Raw genomic sequence first — 25418 nt, 5'->3', positions numbered from 1 at the left:
CTCCTTGTGTGCCATAGCGTAGCAGATCTTGATGCACAGTTAATCCATCTTAAGAGTGTTCGCTTGTGGACTGCCTTGCCTTTCATCTTTCTGATGTTCCCCAAAGAGCTGATCATCCAGTCTGAACTCATGTGTTTTGTCCATATAGAAGAAGCTGACAGCTCTAGGCGATGAAGTCTTTCCTCCTCTTCAGTTGGATGTGGAGGAGGATAGAAAGGTGTAATAGTGATGGACTGAGCTAAGTGGAAGGGAGTAACCTCTTTTGGCAAGAAGAAAACCTTGGTTCTCAATACTAGCTTGTCTGGAAAGAAGTAGGTGAAGGGAGGCATTCAAAACCTTAGGTTTGCTTACAGTGTAGTCGACGTGATAGTAATTAAGAAGACAGTTAATAGCAGAGTAACCATAAACAACAAATAAGTAAAGGTTCAAATGGGGAACACACTAGGTAAGTGAGAGCCAAAGAGATACCATTGTAGCATGTTAACAGAGTAGGAGGGTACTTGTTTTGGAGACCATTTAGAAAACTTAGAACAATTGGAGAGATGGCTGATCTATAAGATATAAAAAGGCCGATAAGGCTGACAAATAACATTTAACAGTAGCAACTACACATCCCGGCTGGGCTGGAGAGAGGAAAAACAATCTGAGAAGAGGCGAGTCAGAAGAGGATCTATGAATTAGTCTATACACCATTTGGTCCATCTGCCTGAATAAACAGATTTGGTGGAGTGCCTTCTTGAACATAAAATAATATCCACTGCTTCAGGGGATGGAGAAAAAAAGCAGGTTGCCACGTTAAATTTTCAGGCATGTAGGGGGAGGCTTTGAAGGTTGGGGTGTGAGGGAGATGGAGCAGAGTGCAAACGGAGAGGTTAATGAAGTTTATATACAACATCCTACGTGGCCAGTCTAGGGCAGTTAAAATTCCTTGGGCCTGGTTGAGGGAAAGCTTCCTGAACACAGGTGGAATCAAAGGTATGGGCGGGAAGCATGAAGTGAAGCGGAAAGATCCACTTTAAGCCAAACAACCCCAATGCTCCCTGCATTGAATCCTAGAGGGTGCAAAATTTAGGGCAGCGTGTGTTTTCGTGAGTGAATAAACAGGTCTACTCGGGAGACCCCACACCTGGAAAATGATTTAGACTACCTCTGGTTGAAAACGCCAATAGTGGTCAGCAGGATGACACCAGCTGAGATTGTCTGCTCACACACTGGGCACTCCGGCCTGGCAATTTGCTATCAAGCAAATCTGAGCCTAGGAGCAGAGTTGTACAGCTCCTCTGAGGAGACCATCCAAAACATCACCAGACACATCCTAGACGTGCCCAGAAGCGCTCACATTACTCCCTACCTCACTGAACTACAATAAGTATCCATTCACAAACAATGCTATTTGAAGCCGTTTCCTAAGCCTGCGTACCTAAACAACCAACTTCAACTCTACCATCCAACCAGACAGTCAAGTTGTTCAGCCTCACTCGCCCTTGCAAGTTTCCCTCCTGCATCCGCAGAAGCAAGTCAGAAGGGCACTCCTTCTCCTACATTGCCACCAAGACCTGGAAAGAACTCCACGAACACACCAGCACTGCCCCTTTGCTATTCAACTTCTGCAAGACACTGAAGATCTTGCTGTTCAACTAGGAGCTCTGCCCACCCTACATTCCTGATCCAGCTCCTGGATATCCTCACAGGTGATAAGTTGTGCCATACAAGGCAACACCACAACAGAAAAGACAACCCCGCTCCCCCTTACTTGTTGATGTACCACACAGCAGTCATGTTATCCATCAAGATCTGGGTAGACTGAAAGCGAAGGGAAGGCAAGGCGGTCTGGGAAGCCAGACATATTGCCTGTAACTCTAACAGCTGATATGTAAAATCTGATCTACTGGTGACCAGAGGCCTCGGATGAGCAGTTCCTTCAGATAAGCTCCTCACCCTAAAATCAAGACATCTGTAATGGCTTTGCCACTGGAGAAAGACCCCTGCAGCGTCCATGGAGATCTTGAAATGAGCTTAGAGAAGTTGGAGAGGAAGGCTTCAGTAATTTATCTTTCAAAGAATGGCGACATGATTCATATGTCGTCCTCTTTTTAAGTTCCTTCAAATTGACTGACTGAGGAGACCTTGATCTTGGACAAGACCTCCCGTAGCACCAACGAATATCCTGCGCTTAGCCATAAACATCTTGGCTTCTCACTCCTTTAGAGCTTTGGAACCCATCTTCTGGCAATCTTGACACATGTTGGCACCATGGTGTGAAGCAAGGCACAAGAGGCAGATTTAATGAGGATCAGTGATAGAAATGTGATCACAGTCTCTACAGGGGTTGAAACGTGGACTGCTTAGGTTGCAATGTCCTGAAAGAAAACTTCACCCAAGTGAAAGGGTAAAAGAGAGAAAGCTGAATAAGCACACAACTTCAGAAAAGAGTTGAAAATCTCAGAAATATGTCAATGGTGAAAAAAAAAAAAAATGGAACAGATGTCAGTTAGCTCCAGTGAAATCACCTGTCATGATGAAGCCGCCACCCTCTACTACTGCGGAAGAGCTATAAGCTTACAGATCCAGACTGGCACCTAGGATATTCAAAAGGTGAGGAATTTGCAGATTGAAGTATCCATCAGAAACAATGGCTACCCTGAATAACGAACCTGGGTTAATTCATGAAACAAAAACAATGGTTTATCCAGAAGAAAACTCAAGAATAATTAGCTGCGACTTTAGATACTGTATGCACTATCAACATCTATTTTGTATCATTCACATTTACAATAGTGAATAAAACAGACAGAGTGATCCAAAACAGAACTATCAACAATTCCAACTGCAGTAATTTGGGAAACTTTGACAAAGACACATTGTCAGAATTAATATTTCTAGCACCCAGTGAGTTTCTTCTTCGGAGCACGAAGAACAATATTTGCGTCAGATACAGCCAAATGAAGGGTGACTAATGAAGACCTTCCCCTGTCATGAGGGCCTTCAAAGTCAGTGAACACTGATAAGGTACCAGAATACATTTTACGGAGGTAATGCAAGATAGAAGATTTGGGTGCCATTTGGCCACACAAGATATGGCTCTGAGAATGAATTTCCCGAAAGGGGAAAGAGAAGACAGTGATATGAGATGATCAGGAGGAAATGATATCATGAGATTCTTTACATGGGGAGGTGAAGAGCATAATATGGGCGCTGCAGGTTCTAGTCAAATTATTCTAATCTATGAATGCGCAGTGTCTCGAATATGGATGTTAGAAATCTGATGGACTGTCTGTTACTCATGTGCCGCATGAAAGTTTTCTCAAGGTGTCTTCTTAAATGTTCATGTGTGAAACTGTTGTTCAGTAAGACATAGTCCTAGAGCTGAACGTTTTCCACCACAATGTACCTGTTGCTATTTGGCTAACCTTGCCTTGGAGAAGAGGGAGAAAGTATTTGATGCCCAGGAAAATGTCTATTTGCTCCAAAGGTTTTTTTTTATTTTTTAAATAAAGCAACAAATCCTTTACTGAACACAGAGTCTGCCCAGCCTTTTCAGGGCAGTTCATCTTTGTCATAATGTAAGAGGTGGTAAGAAAGGAACACTTCTCAGAATATTTTACTTTTAAGACCATACGATGAACAAGAGGCCAGACATGATGTTTCAAACATCTATTCTGCTCCTGACGGGTTCCATTGAGGACTGAGCATGACACTCTTTAGGAACTATCAGGAGACCACAGCTGTCTATATGTTTCTCTTCAGAGGAGCTCAACAGGGTTCTTTTTAATAGCAGGAAAGCACCGGGACCAGACAGCATTCCTATTGGCCTTTTTAAGACGAACATACCGCTCTACGGTCCAGTATTGTCCAAGTTTCTAGGGGCTTGTTGTAGATCGGGTATTTTGAACACATGTTCAGATTTCTCTGACAGTCCCCATTTACAAGGGGGACTGTTCTAATCCAGTCTGCTACTGCCCCATTTTCCTACTTGATCCTCTGGTGAAAGTTAGTTAAAATATTAATGGGAGGCCAAAAGAATGGACGAAAAACGAATATATTTTACCCAATCTACAGTATGGCTTTCATAGGGACCGTTGAGCAGGGTCTTAACTTAAGCCTGTTAATTGGGAAATATACTCAAAATAAAAACAATTAAAAAGGGTCCATTCTTTTTGGCATTTAGTCGAATTAATGAGCACGTTTGATTGTGTGGTGCACAAATAAATTGCAGAAAGTATTATTGGAGTTAGGGGTTGACCCGCCGATCATTTCTTTTCTTAAAAAATATGTACAAAGGGAGCAAGGCTAGGGTACTCTATGGACTCTGGATGAATGCACTTGCTAATTCAACAGAGAGAGGTCAGGCAGGATTGTATTCTCACACCTCCCTCTGAACGGATATTGCCCAATTCCAGCTCTCTCCTCTATGCCTACGATGTAAGGCCCGGTTACTCATCTCCTGCTTGGTCAGATATATACATACTTAAATGTAAATCTGCGTAAAACATTTATAATGAAATGTGGGCCTAAAGCTATGAAGTGGTGTGATTTCAAGGTTGGTGATTTTAAATTAAATTTTACTCCCACTTTTTCTTACTTAAGTGTTTTATCTGAGTCACATAGTTCATGGAAACAGGGAACTGACTCCAAAAATATTTTTGAGAAAGAGACAATTCTAAAAACCACTCACCCATATAGAGATAACACTGCACTATGGAAAAGATACACTGATGACATTTTCATCTTGAAAGGGAAAGAAACATAAGTGGGGCCTTTTGGTTTTTTTTTAGAGTGGCTAAATAGACAGGACCAGTTCCTGGTATTCAATCTGACAAAGAGCAAGGAAAAGTTAGTTTTTCTAGACCTTATCATCATAGCAGCCAATGGAGCCCAAAAAAACACCACCCATGAGGAACCAACAGCAAAGTACTGTTTGTTACTTTTCGATAGTACCCACCCCCGCCATTTGAGGGAGAACCTCCCATTTGGACAGTTCCTCAGACTAAGAAGGAATTGTTCTGAGGTGTCTGACTACAAACAAGCAGCCCAGAACCTTATATCGAAATTAGAGGCGAGGAAATATCCCCCCAAAATAATCATTCGAGCCATGAAACGAGCACTCAATAATAACAGAGGGGCTCTTCTTGGACACTCCTCCTCAAAAGGGGAAAGAAGAAAGACCTATTTGCATCACAACACTCAATGTAGCCTCTAATCGAGTGAGCAAGATTATAAACAAACATTGGCGCATTTTGAACAGTGGCCTTTTGAACTTTCCCAAACTGATGTTTTCCAACACACGTGGCAAAAGTATAAGAGATATGCAAGCACACACCCCCCCTACACCTGTCCAAGAGAAAAACTGGACCGCACAAACCTCTTACCTCCCACCCACAGGACACTATCCATGTGGGAAATGCAGCATGAGCCATTTGACAAACACGACCAAAAGTGTCCTTTTTAATGATAATACTACATGGGAAATAAAGGATTTCACCAACTGCAACACCCAGCAAGTAGTCTATATGATTACGTTCCCATGCAAATTACATTACATAGGAATGACCACCCGCAAAGTGAAAACTCTCATTGGTGAACATCGGAGTAATTTGAGATGTGGCCGCGCCACCATTAAAATGTCCACTCATTACATGAACACACAGTGGAGGATTATCGATGGGTTATCCTTGAACATCACAAAGAGGTTAAGAGCGAATCCTTCCTACTCGAAAGAGAACAACGTTGGTTTTTAAATTATGCACACACCAACGTGGCCTCAATAAGAATATTCCGTGGGGACAGTTAATGCAACACCAACATCAGGTTCACCCTGACCAGCGTGACGCCATAACAATTAGCAGGTCACCTTTCCCTTTGATAATGTACATAACCATCCTTCCTTACACCGTTTTACAAGTCCATAACAGGGAGTCCTATTATTCTTACTCCCCTGAGACAGTACAGCCTCCTGTCACTTCCTCCATTCTTTCTTTTCCCCTAATTTTAGATTCCTGTGATATATCAGGCATTTCTGAAGGACACCTAAGAAAGGGGCCCTCAAAGCCCCTCTTCGGCACACTAACTACCGCCATTTTAGATGTTTACCAGTGTAGTGCCATACGTGTCAACCAGCTGGGACGCGTGAGCAGCATTAAGCTTAAATATCAGACCCCCACAGGAACTGGGGTGTTTCAGACCCCGGAGAGGTGAGCATTAGGCAGAAAGCGGGAGTGTCACTTTGACGAAGTAAGTGCGCTTAACGCTTTTGACTACGTGCAGCGGCCATTCAGTGAGTCTAAATATGCTGCATATATTTTCAGTGTGTGAATACAAGCAAACACCACCTCCCGGAGGATCTATGATGCGAAAGCGTAGACACTAAAAAGTAGGTCACACATGCACCACACGTGTTTCTTAGAGGTGCCTCACGTGTTAAAGTGTGTTGATATGTTTTTCTAAGTGTAGTATGTCTTGCATTTGTCTATTTTAAGTGATTCATATGTGCCTTTTTACACGAGCAGGGTGGTGATTGTGAATAGCTCCACACCCATAAGTAATGCAAGTAGCAACCTTTATTCTTTCTTTTTCCACAGGTTTTCCAGAAGGACACAGAAGGACATCGTTACCAATGGGTATTACTTTATTTTAGTTGTATGTACCACATCATACCACAGAGCATTTAATGTTAGTGCTTTCACTAGTGGTAGTTAATCAAGGAGTGACACTAGGGAGTCCACCTTGGTCCTGAAGAGGAGTCTAGAGGTAGACTCCGAAACATGTAGACCATTTAGGAGGTAAGGTACATAATATACCCCACCTCCAACACCACTCTTTTAACAATACCATCCCTGTGAGACATATTAAATTAGTAATACCATCCAGAGGAAGGTATTTTTAAATCACCTAAGACCCCCATCACTCCTCCTAGTATTCACATTGATGAAACTACATCAGTGCTCCCACGTATTCAGTTCGTCATAACACGCCTCGTTCTGCAGCAGAACGGGAGGAAACCCAATGATGAAACATGCCACCAAGGGGTAACCCTGGTGGGTGAGGGTTTTTCCACACAAAAAAATCCCATTGTATGGTGGCAATGAAGATGATCTTGCCCTCCTATACGATCTCCTCCCGTCTTTTCTGGAATTCCACAGGGTGTTCCAGTAGTCCCACCATTTCCTCACAAAGAGCCCTGTTGCAGTGCCACATGAGGCCCACAGAATTAATGATGCCTCAGAGTGTCCTGACTGGTTACCTTTTGACAACTGCATTGATACAGTTGATCTCCCTATCAGGTGGGGATCATCACCTGAGCAGGTAATTTGTGGGTGGGATTATATCAACAGGGAGTCTGTGGGGACATGTCCTCTGATGAATGTGAGGTCAGAGAGAGAACATTTGAACTTCTTCCCGGCTCTGGGCTTAACACCCAGAATTTTACAAGCTTCTTAAAGGTGTATGAGGCAGGCTTGAGCAAGCCCTAGAAATAATTGGATAAAGCATTCCGTCCTGGACAGCATCTTTCCCAGAAATTCATCCTCCTCAGTCATGATGTGCAAACCTACCTTATGGGATGCAGTTGCCTGCTTAATAACCCCATGGTATCATGCAGTGTCATCTTAAGAGGAGGAAGGGGGACTAGGGAGGTTATGCATAAGCCCTCACTGTAACCTGCATCCAGACCAGGATCCCCAGGGATAGAATCTCCATCAGTCTTCCCACGGGGTCCTCTGTGGATTGTGGGGGAAAGAGAGACAGGGACTTGGGTTGCCCGTTTCAGAGGACTATGGTGATGCACATTGGAAATAGGAGGGTGGTGGTGATATCGAGGTGGAGTATCAGAGGACTGTGGTGATGCATATGGCAAATACGAAGGTAGTGGGGGGGGGGGGGGGGGGGGGGGGTGTAGAGGGATGTGAAGGGATGGTAGCTTTTGCAGGCTCCGAAGAGTCGTCCAAGTACAGCCATGTCCTCAAAGGCTGGACTCTACCTTTTTTTGGGCAAAGTCTCTGGGCACCTTAAGAGAGTTTCCCCATACAGGGATAAATGATCCATCTCGGCCTCTCATCAAGCACCTCTTGAACTATGGGCCTGTCGGGAGTCTTCAGAGCCCACCATGGAAGGCAGACTCAGCGCTGATGCTGGTTCCAACGTTAAACAAGATGGGACAACGAGGGGACCTTCGGCTTGGAAGCACGTTTCGGAGAAGGCTTTTTGCTCCTTCTTCGTCTTGCCAAGCAGAAGGCACGCCTGGAGAGGTTGGGATCCAGGAAGAGACAGAATAAAGACCCTCAGGGGTACTTGTTGGCATTGAGGACATTTCTTGAAGGTTGTCTGTTCCATCATCCTCTACGCCTCTTCATGCAATAGAGTTGATAATGAAAGATGCATGGTGCACTAGTGAGACAAGGGCGCCCCAAGAGTCAGGAATTCGGTCTTCAGTAACAGTTTCCAAAGTGTGTCGGGAAGGAGCGGGAAAAGGACACCAGTTAATGAAGGCAAGTCTTCTTGGCAATGGAAGTGGAAGATTCGACTGTGTAGGCCCAAAGCAGTTAGTGTTGAACACATCAAGTTCAGAAGCACAGTTGACACACCCAAACCCAATGGAGGAAAAAAAAACAATCCAATAATGAAGTTTGTGCACATGCACATTGCTAACTAAGGGAGGAGTCTCTGTGACTCAAAAGACTTCTTCAAACAAAAACAAGTTGCAAATGTCTGAAGCAAACACTAGCTGGCAGGAGTATGCAGAGCATGTGTAGCTACAGCCACCATACTATGAACATTACTAGAACTGTGGCAGCCTCTTAAAGGTTACTCTGAATAGGAGCAAGTTTAGCATGTCCTAAGCAAACAGGTGGAAGTTAATATATCATTCGAGAACAGAAGACGAACATATGTTTTAGGTAGCTAAGGCATCCGGAGAGTGGACGAGACCCAAGCTGACCAACAGTTCGATGTGAAGTTGACCGTGAGGTTTGTGTGGTACAATATAGTAGAGAAAGTGGGTGGGTTGTTTAAAACAGCCAGTAATGCATCACACACTCTAAACTCCTCTTTGTACTGGGTAGAATAGCAAAACCAATTCACTTTCTCTTTTTCTTAGGATCAATTCCTGGTTGCTATCCTGGGGTTCTTTGAAATGTATTCCATTCCAGTAAATATGAATGATGTTTGATACTTATGTTCTGCCAGAGCCCGATTTGTACGCTACAATAGTGCAGTTATCAACTGTCACATTGTACTGCCAAAGTAGTGTATGTTACAGAGACATTGTTTAACCTATGATGAATATACAATTACAATTGATCCATTCGTTGATGTTATGTCGACAGCTGTTGTTGAATATGATGGTAGTGACTTTGCATTTACCTAGTTGACGAAGAGCAGTCATGGCAAGTGAAGTCATTTTGTTTTTTCCAAGAAAGATGTTTGACTCCTGGAAGTACATAGCAGTGATGATAATTTGGCAATATACTCCTATATCCCGAGTGCATCACTTCGTATAGCTCACTAGGCATTAGTTAAGAAACCTTCACGTGGCCAAGTTCAAACCTCCTTGCTTAAGGTACTTACCTTCAGGACACACAACTGTAGAGACTGTTATCCCACTGAACTTCCTAATTCAATACCGAACATCTACCTCCATTTTGTGCCGTAATTATCCATTATAATACTTTTATATATTTGTATTTTTGCTTATCCACCCTGTAGCTCTTTTCCACCAGTCACATGTGGCTCACAATGACTATCTTATCCAAGCTGTCATACATGCAGTGATTCATTAGTGTTCAGAAGCACGTGTATACACAACCAATGTGTAATAAATTTCCTTTTGCTTTTATCAATAATTTAGAAAAGATTTAAGTTTTAAGAAAATTAGTTTCTGCCTTGAAAAAGTCCCAGGCCTAAATACTGGAAAAGAGCTGAAATGTGCATTGGCTGTCAAACCACATGATTACAAACCGTGAAACTGAATTAAAAAGCAATCTCAACAAGGAACAATAGTTTATTTTCTTGCTCAACTTATTACTTACTTCATTTTCTTTCTGCAACTGTAATACTCTATTACATCTACCACTACAGTAGTTCTTATTAAGCTTTGGGAGTTTGCATTGTGTACATGTATGCTTAAAAACTAATGGAAGTGAGGGTCTTACCCAGTTTTACCAGGGATGCACAAATATAATGTTAATGTTAAGAGCTTATATAGCGCAACAGCTACCCTAATAGGATTTCCCGGCACGTAAGCAACAAATTGAGCGCCCCCCCTCACCACCAACTATCTGATTCAGAACAAAAAAGTGGTAAGTGAAGGGCAGAATCTAAAATGTTTCAGAAGGGCGTTCCAGGGCTCAGGGCCGAGATATGCAAAGGAACAACCTCCCATGTGAGCCAGTTTTTAAAAATTTAGGAACAGTGCAAAGAGATAGGTTGATTGTGCTTAATGAGTGAACTGGGTGGTAAGGTTTTATTAAATCCATTGTGTGGTGAGGGGCAGTCCCTGCCCTTGCGTTAAAAATATAGAGCAGTGCTTTAAATTTAAAGCGTTACTCCACTTTGAGCTAACTGAGCTTGCAAAAGAGGGAAGTGACTGACTCCCATTTTGGAAGTTTATATATCTATCTGGCTGCCGCATTCTGCACCACCTGTCAGTGTCTCAAAGATGTTTTATCAACTCCCAAATACAAGATATTCCCGAAATCCAATCTAGACAGAATAAGTGCCTGGATCACAGATCTTTTAGCAGACAACAGATGTATCTAGATGAACTTTCATAGCCATTTTGAAGTCGAAAAACAGGTATCAGAAACTTAGGCCACCTGAGACTTCATGGACAGCTTTGAGTCCAGCAAGAAGCCAAGGTTCTTGACTTTGGGAACCGGGGCAGGCATAGCACCTAGGGCCACAGGCCAATGTTGAGGTCCCCAGAGGAAGGGGTTCTTACAAAGTACCAGCACCTCTTTCTTTTCTTCATTAAAGCTTCAATGAGTTGTTATTCATCCAAGCATCAACTTGGGACAGACAGGAGTACAAAGACATAGCGTTGTGGTCCTGAGCGGATGACAAAGAAAAGATGATTTGACTGTCACCCGCACATGAAAATATAGTGAACCCACATCGTTCTACCAGGTCAGCTAAGTGGTGAATATAGATTTTAAAGAGGACCATGCTTAAGGCGGCACCTTGAGGAACCCCTGAAATCAGTACAACATGTGGAAAAGGCATTCCCCAAATGTACCTGAAAGGTACAACTCTTTGAGAAAGATAACATCCAAGAAAGATCTGTACCCTGGAGCCCCAGTTGTGCCAATCTCATCAACAGTGTATTATGAGATACAGTATCGAAGGCGGCACTAAGATACAGCAAGACCAGAATCACTGTCTGACCCTTGTCCAGGAGCCACCTAAGATTTTCTGTGACCCCAAGGAGGGCAGACTCGGTACTGTGACCACCTTTTAATCCAGACTGGGAGCCATGTAGGAAGCACTGTGACTCCACAAAGCAAGAAAGTTGATTACAGATATGTTTTTCTAAGATTTTAGCCAAAATAGGAAGCAGAGATATTGGTCTGCAGTTGGCCCAATCTGAGATATCCAAATTAGGTTTCTTTACAAGAGGAGGGATTATAGGATCCAAAGCTCTGGAATCAAGTCCTCCTGAAGGGAGCAATTTAGAAGTCTTACCAAAAATCAACAAACCCTCAGAGTCCAAAGACACAGCTTAGCTGGAGGGGAGGGGGGAAGAGGGTCCTTAGGAGACCAAAATCTTATGGCTTGGGCAAAAGACACAAATTGTGGTACACCCAAAGCTTCTCAGTCTTGCAGTTTTTGGAGAGTAGGCAAAGTATTCACCACAATAGTGTCAATCTGAACAGGTGGTGGAGCAGGGTGACTTAACTGAGAGGATTCCCCTCTTACACTGTGCAGGGAGTGTTGGATGGTCTGCACTTAATTGACAAAGAAAATCACCAATTCCTCATACTGAGACTGGGATAATGTCTGAGTTGGAGTAGATCTACTTGGATCTGAGAGATCCTTAACTATTTTGTAAAGTGTTCAGGGATAGAGGTGGGTCGTAATGATCCATTCTGAATAAAAGGTGGCTCGGCCGTTCTACAGAGGTTGTGATAGTGTTTCAGGGCGTCTTGATACTTAATTGTAGAGGTGTCATCATAGGTAATCTGCCAAGATCTTTCCAGCCTCTTACAGTTAGATTTTATAGCCTTTAATTCCTCAGTGAACCTTGGAGCCAGGGGACATGGTCTACGGTCAAAGGTTGATTCAACTCAACCTTTCCCTTCAAATTAGGTATTGTTTACCTCAGATTATTACTGAGGGCAGCAGTGTCAAGCCTGGCCATGCCTTTGACAGAAAATCAGATAGTAGTCTCTCCCCGGATGGTTTAAGATGGATCAGCACAAGAAAAGGAACAGCATGAAGACCCGACCAGCAGTGGCATCGGGGCCAAAGGACTAAGGTTTTTTTTATATTAGAGAAAACTGGATTTAAGAGGGGACCTGCTTGATGGAGTGCAATTCATTAGATTGTGATTTAAAATCCTGAGTTCTTCAATTAAAGTTTGATTGATGCTGCAGAGAGGGTCCTCTAAATTAATATTTAGGTCACTTTATAGCGTAAATTTGCAAATCTAACAATGGGGGGTTGGGGGGGGGGGGGGGGAGAAATACAGCATCTGATAGAGTTAACCCAATTATTAGCATTGCCAGGTGGGCGATAGGTTAAAGAGCCTGAAAAATAGAATTTATGAGCGATACTGATATTTGACCACAAACATGACGGCTACAAAGTGGGTAAGCATGATTTATCCCTCAAAATTCCCAATCAAGTTGGTGGGAAGATCAGGACACAAGAATAACCAACTTGACATTTGACTTACTGGCTACTTATTTCCTAACTCGATTTTCTAGAGAAGCATTAAGAAAGTTTCTTCACACAGTTAAAGGCTGCCGCGGAGCAGCTTCTTACATCTCACTATTTGGCTAATTTGCACAATACATGATCTCCTTCCAGTCGCTGACTATCTCACTCAGTTTTTTTGTTGGAGAAAGGTTAATCCCTGCCAATAGCTTTAACAGAAATGTGAACGTCACTTCTGCTCTCGTCTTTCTTTCCATTTAGCAGAATATCAAAGTTTCCAATGAGCACATACTTGTTGGTCTGAAGTTAGGAAATTAATAGACCTTTGTAAGTCACCCCCTCTCCAATTAGAATATAATGCTCCTGGGAAATGTTAACAGGAAGAGCGAATGCTACAATTAGACAGAGAGGAAAATTTTGCTTACCTGAATCTAACTGTTTGCTGCCTGTCATGTTGTTGTAGATCATATGCTTTGTATCATCCTGTCATTTAGTGCTGGGTTCACAGTATGACACACTGTTTACTACGAATACGTAGTCGAAACCCGCAAGACATCAGCAGACAGACTACTACAGATTATTGCTTTTCAACATCACAAAAGGTGTGCCAGCTTGTGTGTGAAATTAGAAATGCATTGTAAAGCAAAGGTAACAGACCCTGTCCATGTGGATTCTTGGGGCACCTCAAAAACACATCACGGAGTCTGAATGTTCAAGAGTAGGCAGAGGATGGAAGATCGTCTTGAATTGACAGTCTGGATAGAACTATACTGACATCAAAAATACTCTGAAGATTTTATTGGAACTCTTCTCTAGCCCAGATATCTTTTTGTGGCATGTCTGCCCATCACTGCCAAACTGATTATAAGAATGCTCTACATGTAAAGCCTCCAATTAGACATATGTAGAGACTTTATTTCCTGCAAATGAGTACTAAAGCATATTACCCATTTAGACCATGCAATACTTACCCCACTGATATACGACGGGCAGGTTTCAGGTCCAATTCAAAGAGACCAAAAACAAATAAAAATAAATCTACCTGACCCACACCCCACCCAATGCACTCTCCCAGCATCCATTTTACTTACCTGGGAAGTAGGCAGCGAACACAGGCTCCCCCATTTACTAGGTCTATTTCACCCCTATGCCTATGGACTTAGGTCTGGACAAGTGGGCTTGGAAAGCAAACGCTATCGTCAGTCCTTGGTTTGAACTGATGGGAAGTTCAAAGCTTGCAATATTAAAGTAAGAAGAAAAGGGAGTACAAGTTGAGAATTTAAATGCAGGGAGCATGTGTTTATCAATAACATGATAATACAAAGCAATTCAATCAAAAGTTTACAACAACTAACTACGGCTTGAGTATTTATTTTTTGTTTACTAATTTTCTTTGGAAGTTCTCCTTAAAACACTCATTGCCATGTCTCCGAGACACCTGCATAAGTGTTTTTCATGCTCTTACCTTTCAACCCGTTTAGACCATGCAATACTTACCCCGCTGATATGCGACGGGCAGGTTTCAGCTCCAATTCAAAGAGACCAAAAACATAAATAAAAATAAATCTACCTGACCCACACCCCACCCAATGAACTCTCCCAGCATCCATTTTACTTACCTGGGAAGTAGGCAGCGAACACAGGCTCCCCCATTTACTAGGTCTATTTCACCCCTATGCCTATGGACTTAGGTCTGGACAGGTGGGCTTGGAAAGCAAACGCTATCGTCAGTCCTTGGTTTGAACTGATGGGAAGTTCAAAGCTTGCAATATTAAAGTAAGAAGAAAAGGGAGTACAAGTTGAGAATTTAAATGCAGGGAGCATGTGTTTATCAATAACTTATGATAATACAAAGCAATTCAATCAAAAGTTTACAACAACTAACTACGGCTTGAGTATTTATTTTTTGTTTACTAATTTTCTTTGGAAGTTCTCCTTAAAACACTCATTGCCATGTCTCAGAGTGTTTTTCATGCTCTTACCTTTCAACCCGTACATTTCAGTTGTAATGTACACATACCTCCATCAATGAATGTAATAATTTGCATCATGTAAGTACAAATTGTTTAGTGGAAGAAAACTGATTTAAGACAAGTGTATTCCACCACCAAATTAGGAATCACCAAATCTCTGCACATGCAAGCCTTCTAATGCCGTGCACTCTGAGACACCAACAGGACTGCACTTCAGGTCATCAGATCCAAAACAACCAGCATGGTAGAGTCAGAAAAACCGCCATGCATGATAATTGTCCAGAAAGACCACCTGCAAATGGACTACTGCTTTCAGTTTATAGAATCAGATTTAACACAATTTAATGGCCAACTCGGATCCCTGCTTAATTCCTTAATGTAGTATATCTGCACTGCATAGGGAATTTAAATTATCTAAACTAGAATAATCTCTAGCGCCTGACATCTGCAGGTGTCCAAGTCAGAACATTGTTTAATCAGCAAGAAGAGCTGCAAAAAAAAAAAAAAAAAGTAAAGCGGAATTTGAGCAGCAGCTTCAGAGGCAGATAGGAAGCTCATGCAGATGGAAGCAGACCAGGCAGTAAATCACCAGGCAGGAGGGTGAGCATTTCAAAAGGGGTGGGGTTCCCGAACCTGTGCTGCTTCCCGATGGGGGAAGGGTGGTCCGCAAGCTGTCAAAGTCCAGAAACTCGTCTCTGTCTGCAGGGCTGCCGAAGTTGTCAAAGCTGGTACTGGCTGGGAAGGGAGGAGGAGCACACAAACATGGAGTAGACAAACAAAGACGCCTTCCATGCCCTCCCTCACCAACAATACATTCTCTTCAAAAGCTGTGGAAATTTTAACCTATCCAATATAAACAGCTTAAAATATTTTTATGATTTTCGTTTTCTATCCTCAATCATAACTTTAAAAAAAGCACACAATAAAAAACTGAACATATCAGAAACCTTCATTACCAGAGTGGAGGGTTCTTTGAGACGTTTTAAAAGCATAGTTACACTGTTTAAGCAATTCATTAGAATGTAATACTTGGGGTTCCATTTTAGGACTGCTTGAAATCTTTTAGCTCTGTTCTGTGGGAAACGGTTGAGCTTCAACTTTAAAATTAAGACAGCAAAGACTTTTAAACTTGTGACTTTTTTTTTTTTTACACTCAGAACCAACTGTTTTGCCCTTGCCTTCAGAGAACTAATGTGCCTGTGCTTTTGCCAGAAGGGAGTCCCTAATTTATTTATGTTCTTCAGTATCCTTCTTCCACCAGTACTTTAATAAGCAGTAAAAACCCACTTCTACAGACTAATACATGCTGCGTACGATGAAATAATTAAATTTTAGAACTTAAATTATTATACCAAAGGACTCTTAGCTATTTGTGATTATTGCAGTCGGTTCCTGCAATGTCGCCTGCCTAGCTCTGTATACAGTGCCAAAATCTCCTTTGTTCACCTCTGGTGCACAAACATTCCTCTTGCTCTCAATTCTTTAACCATTATATGACAGCCACAAACCAGGTTTTCTGATCAACTCTCTACTCTCATTTAGCACAAGTAATCTGCATTTCTAAGGCATAGATGCATACCCCTAACTTAAACTGAATGGAACCTTGTTGCCAAATAACTCAGCCTGTAAGCTGCTACTTGTTTTTAGTTCGAAGCCTACCAGACAGCACAACTGTCCGACTTGCTAAAAACATTGTGGGGACATTCCGAAAGCTTCCCTAGAGAACGTATTCCTCACATAGCTTACCATTGGCTTTGTGGTTTGTAACTCATTTCTTTGCTGGCTTTATTTGTTTTAGGCTGTACATCTTGAGTTTGTCCCTCCCATTTACTGCATTCTTCCACCAGCGCTCAATGTCTGTTAACAGGCTTTACATCTTGTTCTCATCTTGTCACATTTGCTGTTCATTCAAAGATAGGTCAAATGTCAGGCTCTGTCTTCCAGGGAGCTAGGTGTTCACTTTTCTGTCTCTGACTTCAAAGGGAGAGTATTTAGGTCACAATCATGCTAGCTACTGGGGGTGATGTGGAAGAAGGCTGTACGATATTGTTTCTAGCACATAACAAAATGTAAATGTCTGTGCAGCTATCTTAGAATATATTAGAATAAGAAAGGATAAATCAAGTACTTGATTTGGTCATTCTGAATTATAGTGGAAACAAATATTTTAATACAAACAAAACAAATCAATACACTAGGTGATGATATTTCCACACAACTGTTTGTGCACTGTATAGTTTTGTCAGTAAAGTACAAGTTACATACCTTCGGGAACGAAATATCTGGTAGAGACATATTCTAGTTGCAGATTCCTTACCTTATAATTTTCCCCCAGGAGTCAGACTGGATCCGGAGATTTTTCTTCAAGCAATACCCATGCGAGTCTGTAGGTGGCATTGGTCGATTCCGCAGGTGTTGTAGTCGCCGTGATGACGTCAGGAGTAGTACACAGATGCCGCCTCAGCGCAGTGATGTCAGTTTCTTATAACGACTTTCCACGCCAAAGCACAGAGCCGCTAATAACACTGAGATTGGTGCGCCAGAGCTAAGGATCTAAAGGGGGAATCCCTGTCCCTAGAAATCATTTTGCAAGCGGGGACGATGGGTGGGCTGAAAGGAATCTGCAACTGGAATATGTATCTACCAGATATTTTGTTACCAAAGTTAAGTAACTTGTACATTAGATAGAGACTTCTTGTTGCAGATTCCTTACCTTAGAACAGATAACCAAGCAATGCCATCCCCAGAGGTGGGCTGCGAACCAAGATCATACTAGAAAGTCCTTCAGGACCGAACAACCAAAATAGCCGTCCTGACGGACCTTACTGGCAGTAATGTTTAGCAAACGTGTGCAGGGATGCCCATGTAGCCGCCTTGCAGATATCGAGGACAGGAACTCTGCCTGCTAACACAGTGGAAGCAGCAGTTGCTCTGGTTGTATGAGCGCACTAGCCCTGAGGGGGTTACTTTGTGGTCAAAGCGAAGCACATCTTGATGCAAAGAAGTACGCATCGAGAGATGGTACGGTTTTGCACCGCCTTCCCTTTCTTCACACCCACATACGTACGCTCTTTTTGGGTCCAGACGGTGGAGTCTCTCCTCCTCATGGGAAAGATGTGGGGGTGCGTAAAATGTAGGCAAGGTGATAGACTGGCCTACATGAAAAGGCGTAACAACCTTGGGAAGGAAGGAAGCCTTAGTGCACAACATCACTTTGTCAGGGTGCAGATAAGAATGGAGTCTGTGAAGAAAGAGCTTGAAGCTCACTCACTCTGCGAGCAGACGTGATGGCAACAAGAAAGACAGTTTTAAAAGTAAGGAGCCGTAAAGGGCAATTGTGCATCGGCTCAAAGGGAGTACACATTAAGTAAGGACCAGATTAAGGTCCCCCTGAAGCATGATAAATGGAGTGGGAGGAAATATATGGGTCAGACCTTTAATGAATCGATTGCCAATACAAGATTTAAAGAGTGAGGGCTGCTCAGGTAGCCTCAGAAAGGCCGAAATGGCTGATAAATACCCTTTAAGGGTGCCCAAAGCAGGGCCCTGCTGGGCCAAAGAAAGAATGAACAAAAGAACCTCAGAAAGAGGAGCAGAGAGGGGGGATCAACAGATTTGTCGGTACACCATGCCACAAATTTATGCAGACAGGCGTATACCGTTTTGGTGGAGGGATGCCTGGCTGCTAAGATAACATCGCAGACTTCGGGTGGAAGATCAAAAGTCGCCAACTGCCGCCACTCAATCTCCACGCATGAAGGTAGTGATGGGACAGGTTCGGGTGGAGAACTGGCCCCTGTTGCTGCAACAGAAGATCCGCTCGAAGAGGCAGTCTGAGTGGAGGGTCAGTGGTCATGCTCAGTAGCTCTGTATACCTTACTCTTTGGTCCAGTACGGAGCCACCAAGATAACTTGAGCCTGGTCGTTCCTGATCTTCTTGAGAACTCTGGGCAGAAGTGGCATAGTCAGGAAGGCGTAAAGGAGCCCGGATTTCCACTTGAGACGAAAAGTGTACGCCTTCAACAGCCAATTGTCGAGGTAGGGGAAGACTGGGACCCATAACCTGCGCAGATTAGCTGCAACCACCGCCATCACTTTTGAGAACACCCGATGGGCGCTGGTAAGGCCGAAGGGGAGCACCGTTAACGGACAGTGCTCGTGACCTACCACGAATCGCAGGTAACATCTGTGGGCAGGCAGGATGGGAATGCAGGAAATAAGCGTCCTGCAAGTCCAACTTTACCATCCAGTCTCCTGGGTCTAAGGCAGACAGGACCTAAGCCAAGGTGAGCATTTTGAATTCCTCCCTCTTGAGGAAGTAATTGAGGCTTGAAGGTCTAGGGTAGGATGTAAGCCTTGTCCTTTTTCAGCACCAGAAAGTAGCAGGAATAACAACCACGACCTACTTCTGACACAGGGACCTGCTCTATGGCTCCCTTGGCCAAGAGAGTCGTGACTTCCTGGTGGTGAAGTGCCAAATGAACCTAAGGAAGATGGCTGACTGATGGAGGCATGGCTGGTGAGGCAGATTCGAAGGGGAGGGAATAGCCCTTTCGAACTATTTGCAAAACCCATCTGTCAGCAGTGATGGATTCCCAGTGGGGCATGTGATGGCAAATCCTGCTGCCAACTGGATCAGAGTGAGGGGATGGACTAGGAGGGTTTGGAGGCTTCAGTGGGGGCCGGGGTGGACTGGGCAGACCTCTGGTGTCCTGTCCCACACCCATGTGGGATTTCGGGTCCTCGGCCACGCATCGACTGAACAGCATGGGTGGCACAGTGGGCTGGGTTGGTGACGCAACAGGGAGTCCCCTTCCGTGGCCACGAAAGGGGCAAAAGGCAGACTGTTGGGGGTGAGGGGCAGCGGAAAGGCCAAGGCCCCGTTGTTGGGTCTGGACCAAGTACCCAAGAGGACATCGGTGAGGGCCTCATTAAATGGCAGAAGGGGCTCAGATGTGGAAGCCACTGGCTGAAGCACCTCCGGCAGGAGATTAGCCCTGACCTGTACAGTAGGCAGCTCAAGATCAAGGACCTCAGCCGCCCTACTGACCATCACAGAATAAGTGTCTCCCTCCGCCGTAGCTATGGTAGGAGGAAACAGCATGCCAGCGTCTGGAGAAGTGTCCAGGCCACTGACCTTGCCCAATTCCTGTTCCCAGCCCAAGAGAGGGTCATCCTGGTATTCATAAGGGTCCAGGGACCCCTCCAATCGTTCCCCGAATTCGCACCCATAACGAAAAGGGTCCAAATCCGACCTAGGGTGAGTAGGCCCCATCGAAGCCAGAGACTGCGTCGGCTGATGCCGTTCAGAGTCGTCCGGGATGAGGATCGGGTTGATGTCGATGGTGGGCACCACTGATGTCGGGAGCATTATCAATCGAACCAGCACCGGGGAAGGTCTCAGTGGTACGACCGGCGCGTATCCGTGAGCGGATACAGATGGAACCTCAGTGGCCGGAACCAGAGCCACCGGCACGGAACCCGAAGTTCCCCGATAGTACCCCTTGGGCCTGAAGGCGCCGTATTGGGGTCGGCCTGACCAAAAATTAGGTGCATGGCCTCTTAAAATTCCTTTAATTGGGCAGGGGTCGCTCCAAGGTCCCGGAAATTCAGGGAAGTGCAGGGCGGACCCAGAAGCAGGCTCCGAAGATGGAGGCCTCGAGCATCGACGCTCCTCCCGTGTCGCATCAGCCGAGCGACGGGGTGAAGTAGAAGGGTGACGGGACCGCTCTGACTTCTTCCTCCAAGTCTTCGGGCGCAGGTAAGAAGAAGACTACTGAGGGTGGCTTCGCGAGCGGTCTCGAGACCTTCTCCTCGAGCGAGACTGGGACCTACGTGGAGTCGAGCCCCGGGCCGCCATGAGCTTGAGGGACCGCTGCCTCAAGGCCTTCAAGTGCATGGCCCGGCACTCGGTGCACGACTTCAGGTCTGTGGTCGCGCTCGGTCAAAAAGAGATCCGGGGTAGCTCTCTCTGGATCAGCATGTGGCGCGGAAAGGAAAGAACTAACGTCAGTGTGCTGAGGCGGCATCTATGTAATACTCCCGACGTCATCACAGCGACTACGACACCAACGACGCCCGCAGAGTCGACCGACTCCACCTACCAACACGCAAGGGTATTGCTTGAAGAAAAATCTCCAGATCCAGTCTGATGCCTGGGGGGAAATTCTAAGGTAAGGAATCTGCAACTAGAAGTCTCTATTAGTTACTATATGTCTGTGCAAATGTAATGGTCATTCAAAATTGAAGATGCGCTAATGACAATGCACTACCACACCATGCATACTCCGCCACTCAACTTTACACCACTCCCCCCTATCCTGTCACTCCACTCTTCGCAAATGCACGCCATGCCACTCTACACCACTGCACTCTCGGCCACTCCACTCTGCAACACTGCACGCTAGGACAATATACTCTACTCTTTACCATTCCACTCAAACAAGCTACTCTATGCCACAATACAACCTACACCACAACATACTCTATGACATGGCACACATGCCACTCTACAACACAAAACACTAAACACTCTCCACTAACTTTTAACCATGCTTAACAGCAGCCACGCTGGTTATAACGTGGCAAAAACACACAGGCAAAGCCATTAGCTAATGCATAGGCAGGACCTCTTGGCTTTGTTAAATCTTATTTCCATTTCAGTTGAGTTACAGACACTTTGTCAAACTTTCATGACCCTTAGAAACAGGTAAACACTTTGCACCACTTCTTCAATGTCCTAGGTTGTTAAACATGCGTATGCTTCAGAGCAAATGTTATCGCAGTATTGATTAGTAATGATTAACCAATCAACCAATAATTAGTAATAATTAACCATTCAACAAATAATTAGTAATAGTAATAATTAACCAATCAAAATTGCATATGCTGTTTTAATACTTTATGTTAAATGAACCAAGATCTAAACAAATGATTTATGAATTAGAAAATTACATTTGACTTCCCTGTATAACTAATCTGCATGCTCAATTGCATTTTGATTCCTCTGAAAACTCTGATTAGTTATTCTGAACTATTCTGTTTCATAGATGACATTATCATTTCATCTACAGTGTCCAGCCTCTGTCCTGCCCCAAGTGGGATAAAAGTGGTCTTTACACAATCTCACAAGTGCGGATGGATACCATCAGTGCGCCAAGACTTAAACTACTTTAATTTCATAAAGATCAAACATCTGTCAATTTGTGTTATGCACAGTAGGGTCTGCATGCCATATCCCACTCTCACTCCTCTTTCTTCTGTCGCTCATCTGTGGTCACTTATTTACCTTCTGTTGTGAATACTATGCAAAAAGGCCATTTACTTACCTCTAACACGTTTCCATCATGGCCATGTGCAATACATTCATAACCAGTAAATATACCTGCACATGTGCAGAATCATAGAAAACCTTTTTGTCCAAAAGGAAAGTTCTTTCTAAACCATTCCAATTTTATGGCAACACTGCGTCTTCATCTTTTAAGAAAACATGCATATAAACATCAGAAACCCATTAGAAATTTGCCACAGACAAAACAAGTAGGTTTTCACTTTTATGCAGAGCATGCAGACAAACATATCTGCAGACAAACCCTGTACCCATAGAAATCCATGCCCACACGGACTAACTCACCAGGGTTCACCCACAAACACAAACCAGCAGACAAACACGCAACCATGCAAACCGACCTCCAGGCCCTCAAGAACACAGACCAATCAACATGTAAACAATCATGAACAGAGTCCAAAGGATCACAGGACAGCAAAAAGGAGGGCATAGAGTGAGAGAAAAAGCCTTGTTAAAGCAATGTGTTTCCTGGAAAAGTGTGCATCTTCCCAGAAAGAAAATAACGTGCAGTGTCTAGTGAACCTAAGGTGTCTGATTAGTACAAAGCAAGGAAGAGATCAAGCTCGGGAAGGCAGCATTATTAAATGTGAGAAGAAGAAAAAAGTATGCAGTGTGACTAAATATCTAAGTCAGGAATCAAAGTCTACTGTTAGATGTCGGGTAAGTATGCACAAAGACCAATTCATAAAGGCCAACACACATACCCCACACACTCTACAAACATTCAGATATCACCCACACATTTTTTAAGGCTGAAAGAATGATAAAAGGACAGATGGTGGACGAATGGGTGAAGGTTTCATAACCACTTGTAATCTACTTGGAGAAATCACTTTTCCTGACTGACTGGTCTCCATGCCCATTTGAAGCTTGCCTTTTTTTTTTTTAGATGTCACCCTAAAGTAATAATATTGTGCTCACAGCAGGTCTATTCCATTGCCTATGAGATACAAAAATAAATAGGTAGCACTTCTTTTCTTTAATGTTAAAAATACATTTGTCACAGTTTCTTTTGCAAGATCACTCCATTTAAGTCTAACCGTGAGCATACACTCATGGGCATTTATTTTACAAATTACTACAACTTCCAGAATGAAGTGATCTAGTAAATAAATACCCAGGAACATTGTGTCTGTCATTCATGGAGCAACCTGGCAACAAAACAGAATGCAACTACTATATTTAAGGAGTGTCATCCTTTACAAAAAATAATTTAGGGTTTAAATAAACCTACTTTTAAAGTCCTGCTTTCAAATAATTTAATTGTGTCTTGGCATTTGACAGCATATGGAACAAATTAAAATATTATGTGCTCTTTGGAATTACATTACTGCACTAAAAATATTCTGCACTCGACTAATTTCTCTATTCCCGCTACCCAATTAATTAAATGTGCTTTAACATTTGGCTCACAGAGGGTTCCATGTCGTAAATCTTTTCAATTTGATGGAAGTAGAAGACCAACTTAGAAAAAGAGGCTGTTACCCTCAGACTGAAAAAACAATTGGGTCACGTACAAGTACGACAGCAAATGGCTGCCTCAAATTATTTTCTGTACAAACTGAAAAGTATTTCTAACACTTTTATACCCTCAGAAACCAAAGGCGCATTTTTGTTTAGTAAGAGGAAATCAGATCACATGATGTGCACTATGCTGCCATCCACTGGGGGGTTTGGAAAATTATATTTAGTTTTTACTAAAAGTTTGTTTCTTTTGCAAGTGTATCCATGTCCCCAAAATGCACAATGTACCACGACACAGACTGTAACCTTGGACTGCGATTTTAGGCCAACAAAATGGTAGTCTGTATATGTGTGCTACATAGCAGTGTTTGTAACACCATTACTAAAGTAGTTTGTTAAAGAACAGTCAACTACTTTTCTCTATTTGCAGAGATGGGTAGGTTACCTATTAATCTACAAAACCATAAGCTGAAAATGAAATGGTTACTAACCAGTAGGAGTAGTTTTGCAACTTGAAGAGTTTTCTGGATTCACATGCTGTAAGGAAATGCCTCGTTGGCATGGTTAACACCTGACTTTTTGCCTTTTGTTGATGCCAGTTATGATTGAAAGTGTGCTGGGACCCTGCTAACCAGGCCCCAGCACCAGTGTACTTTCCCTAAAATGTACCTTTGTTCCCACAATTGGCACAGCCCTGGTACCCAGATAAGTCCCTTGTAAATTGTACCCCTGGTACCAAGAGCTCTGATGCCAGGGAAGGTCTCTAAGGGCTGCAGCATGTATTATGCCACCCTGGGGACCCCTCACTCAGCACATATACATTGCCTCACACCCTGTGTGTGCTGGTGGGGAGAAAATGACTAAGTCGACATGGCACTCCCCTAAGAGTGCCATGCCCACCTCACACTGCCTGTGGCATAGGTAGGTCATCCCTCTAGCAGGCCTTACAGCCCTAAGGCCGGGTGCACTATACCAGAGGTGAGGGCATATGTGCATAAACACTATGCCCCTACAGTGTCTTAGCAAAACCTTAGACATTTTAAGTACAGGGTAGCCATAAAGAGTATATGGTCTGGGAGTTTGTCAAATACGAACTCCACAGTTCCATAATGGCTACACTGAAATCTGGGAAGTTTGGTATCAAACTTCTCAGCACAATAAAAGCACACTGATGCCAGTGGGGAATGTATTGTAAAATGCACCTAGAGGACATCTTAGAGATGCATCCTGATTACCAGTCCGACTCCTAGTGCTAGGCTGACCAGTTCCTGCCAGCCTGCCACAACCAGACGAGTTGCTGGCCACCTGGGGAGAGTGCCTTTGTCACTCTGTGGCCAGGAACAAAGCCTGTACTGGGTGGAGGTGCTTCTCACCTCAAAGGCTCCTGCCTTTTGTTACAGCACCCCAGGGCATCCCAGCTAGTGGAGATGCCCGCCCCTCCGGCCCCTGCCCCCACTTTTGGCAGCAGGGCAGGAGAGGTTAATGAGAAAAAAAAAAAAGGAGGCGTCACCCACCAGTCAGAACAGCTCCTAAGGTGTCCTGAGCTGAGGTGACCCCTGCCTTTAGAAATCCTCCATCTTCAGATTGGAGGATTCCCCCAATAGGATTAGGGATGTGCCCCCCCCACCCCTCAGGGAGGGGGCCCAAAGAGGGTGTAGCCACCCTCCAGGACGGTAGTCATTGGCTACTGCCCTCCTGACCTAAACACACCCCTAAATTCAGCATTTAGGGGCACCCCAGAACCCAGGAAATCAGATTCCTGCAAC

General features: G+C 43.8%; 1 protein-coding gene across 20 annotated transcripts in view; it reads right to left on the bottom strand.

The window, feature by feature from the left end:
* Positions 1 to 25418, bottom strand: part of EPN1 (epsin 1) — a 250587-nt gene that overhangs the window by 81765 nt on the left and 143404 nt on the right. For 11 of the 20 annotated variants that reach the window (XM_069200577.1, XM_069200572.1, XM_069200578.1 and 8 more), the window contains one exon: positions 15474 to 15575. The exons of the other annotated variants lie outside the window; for them this stretch is intronic. In XM_069200577.1, coding sequence (XP_069056678.1) covers positions 15474 to 15575 — 102 coding nt within the window. The remainder of the gene's footprint in view (positions 1 to 15473; positions 15576 to 25418) is intronic. 20 annotated transcript variants of the gene reach the window in all.

The sequence above is a fragment of the Pleurodeles waltl genome, chromosome 7 (genome assembly GCF_031143425.1).
Source record: "Pleurodeles waltl isolate 20211129_DDA chromosome 7, aPleWal1.hap1.20221129, whole genome shotgun sequence".
NCBI classification, from domain to species: domain Eukaryota; kingdom Metazoa; phylum Chordata; class Amphibia; order Caudata; family Salamandridae; genus Pleurodeles; species Pleurodeles waltl.
The sequence above is the reverse complement of the archived record's forward strand: the minus strand, read 5'-3'. Positions and strand labels throughout refer to the sequence as shown.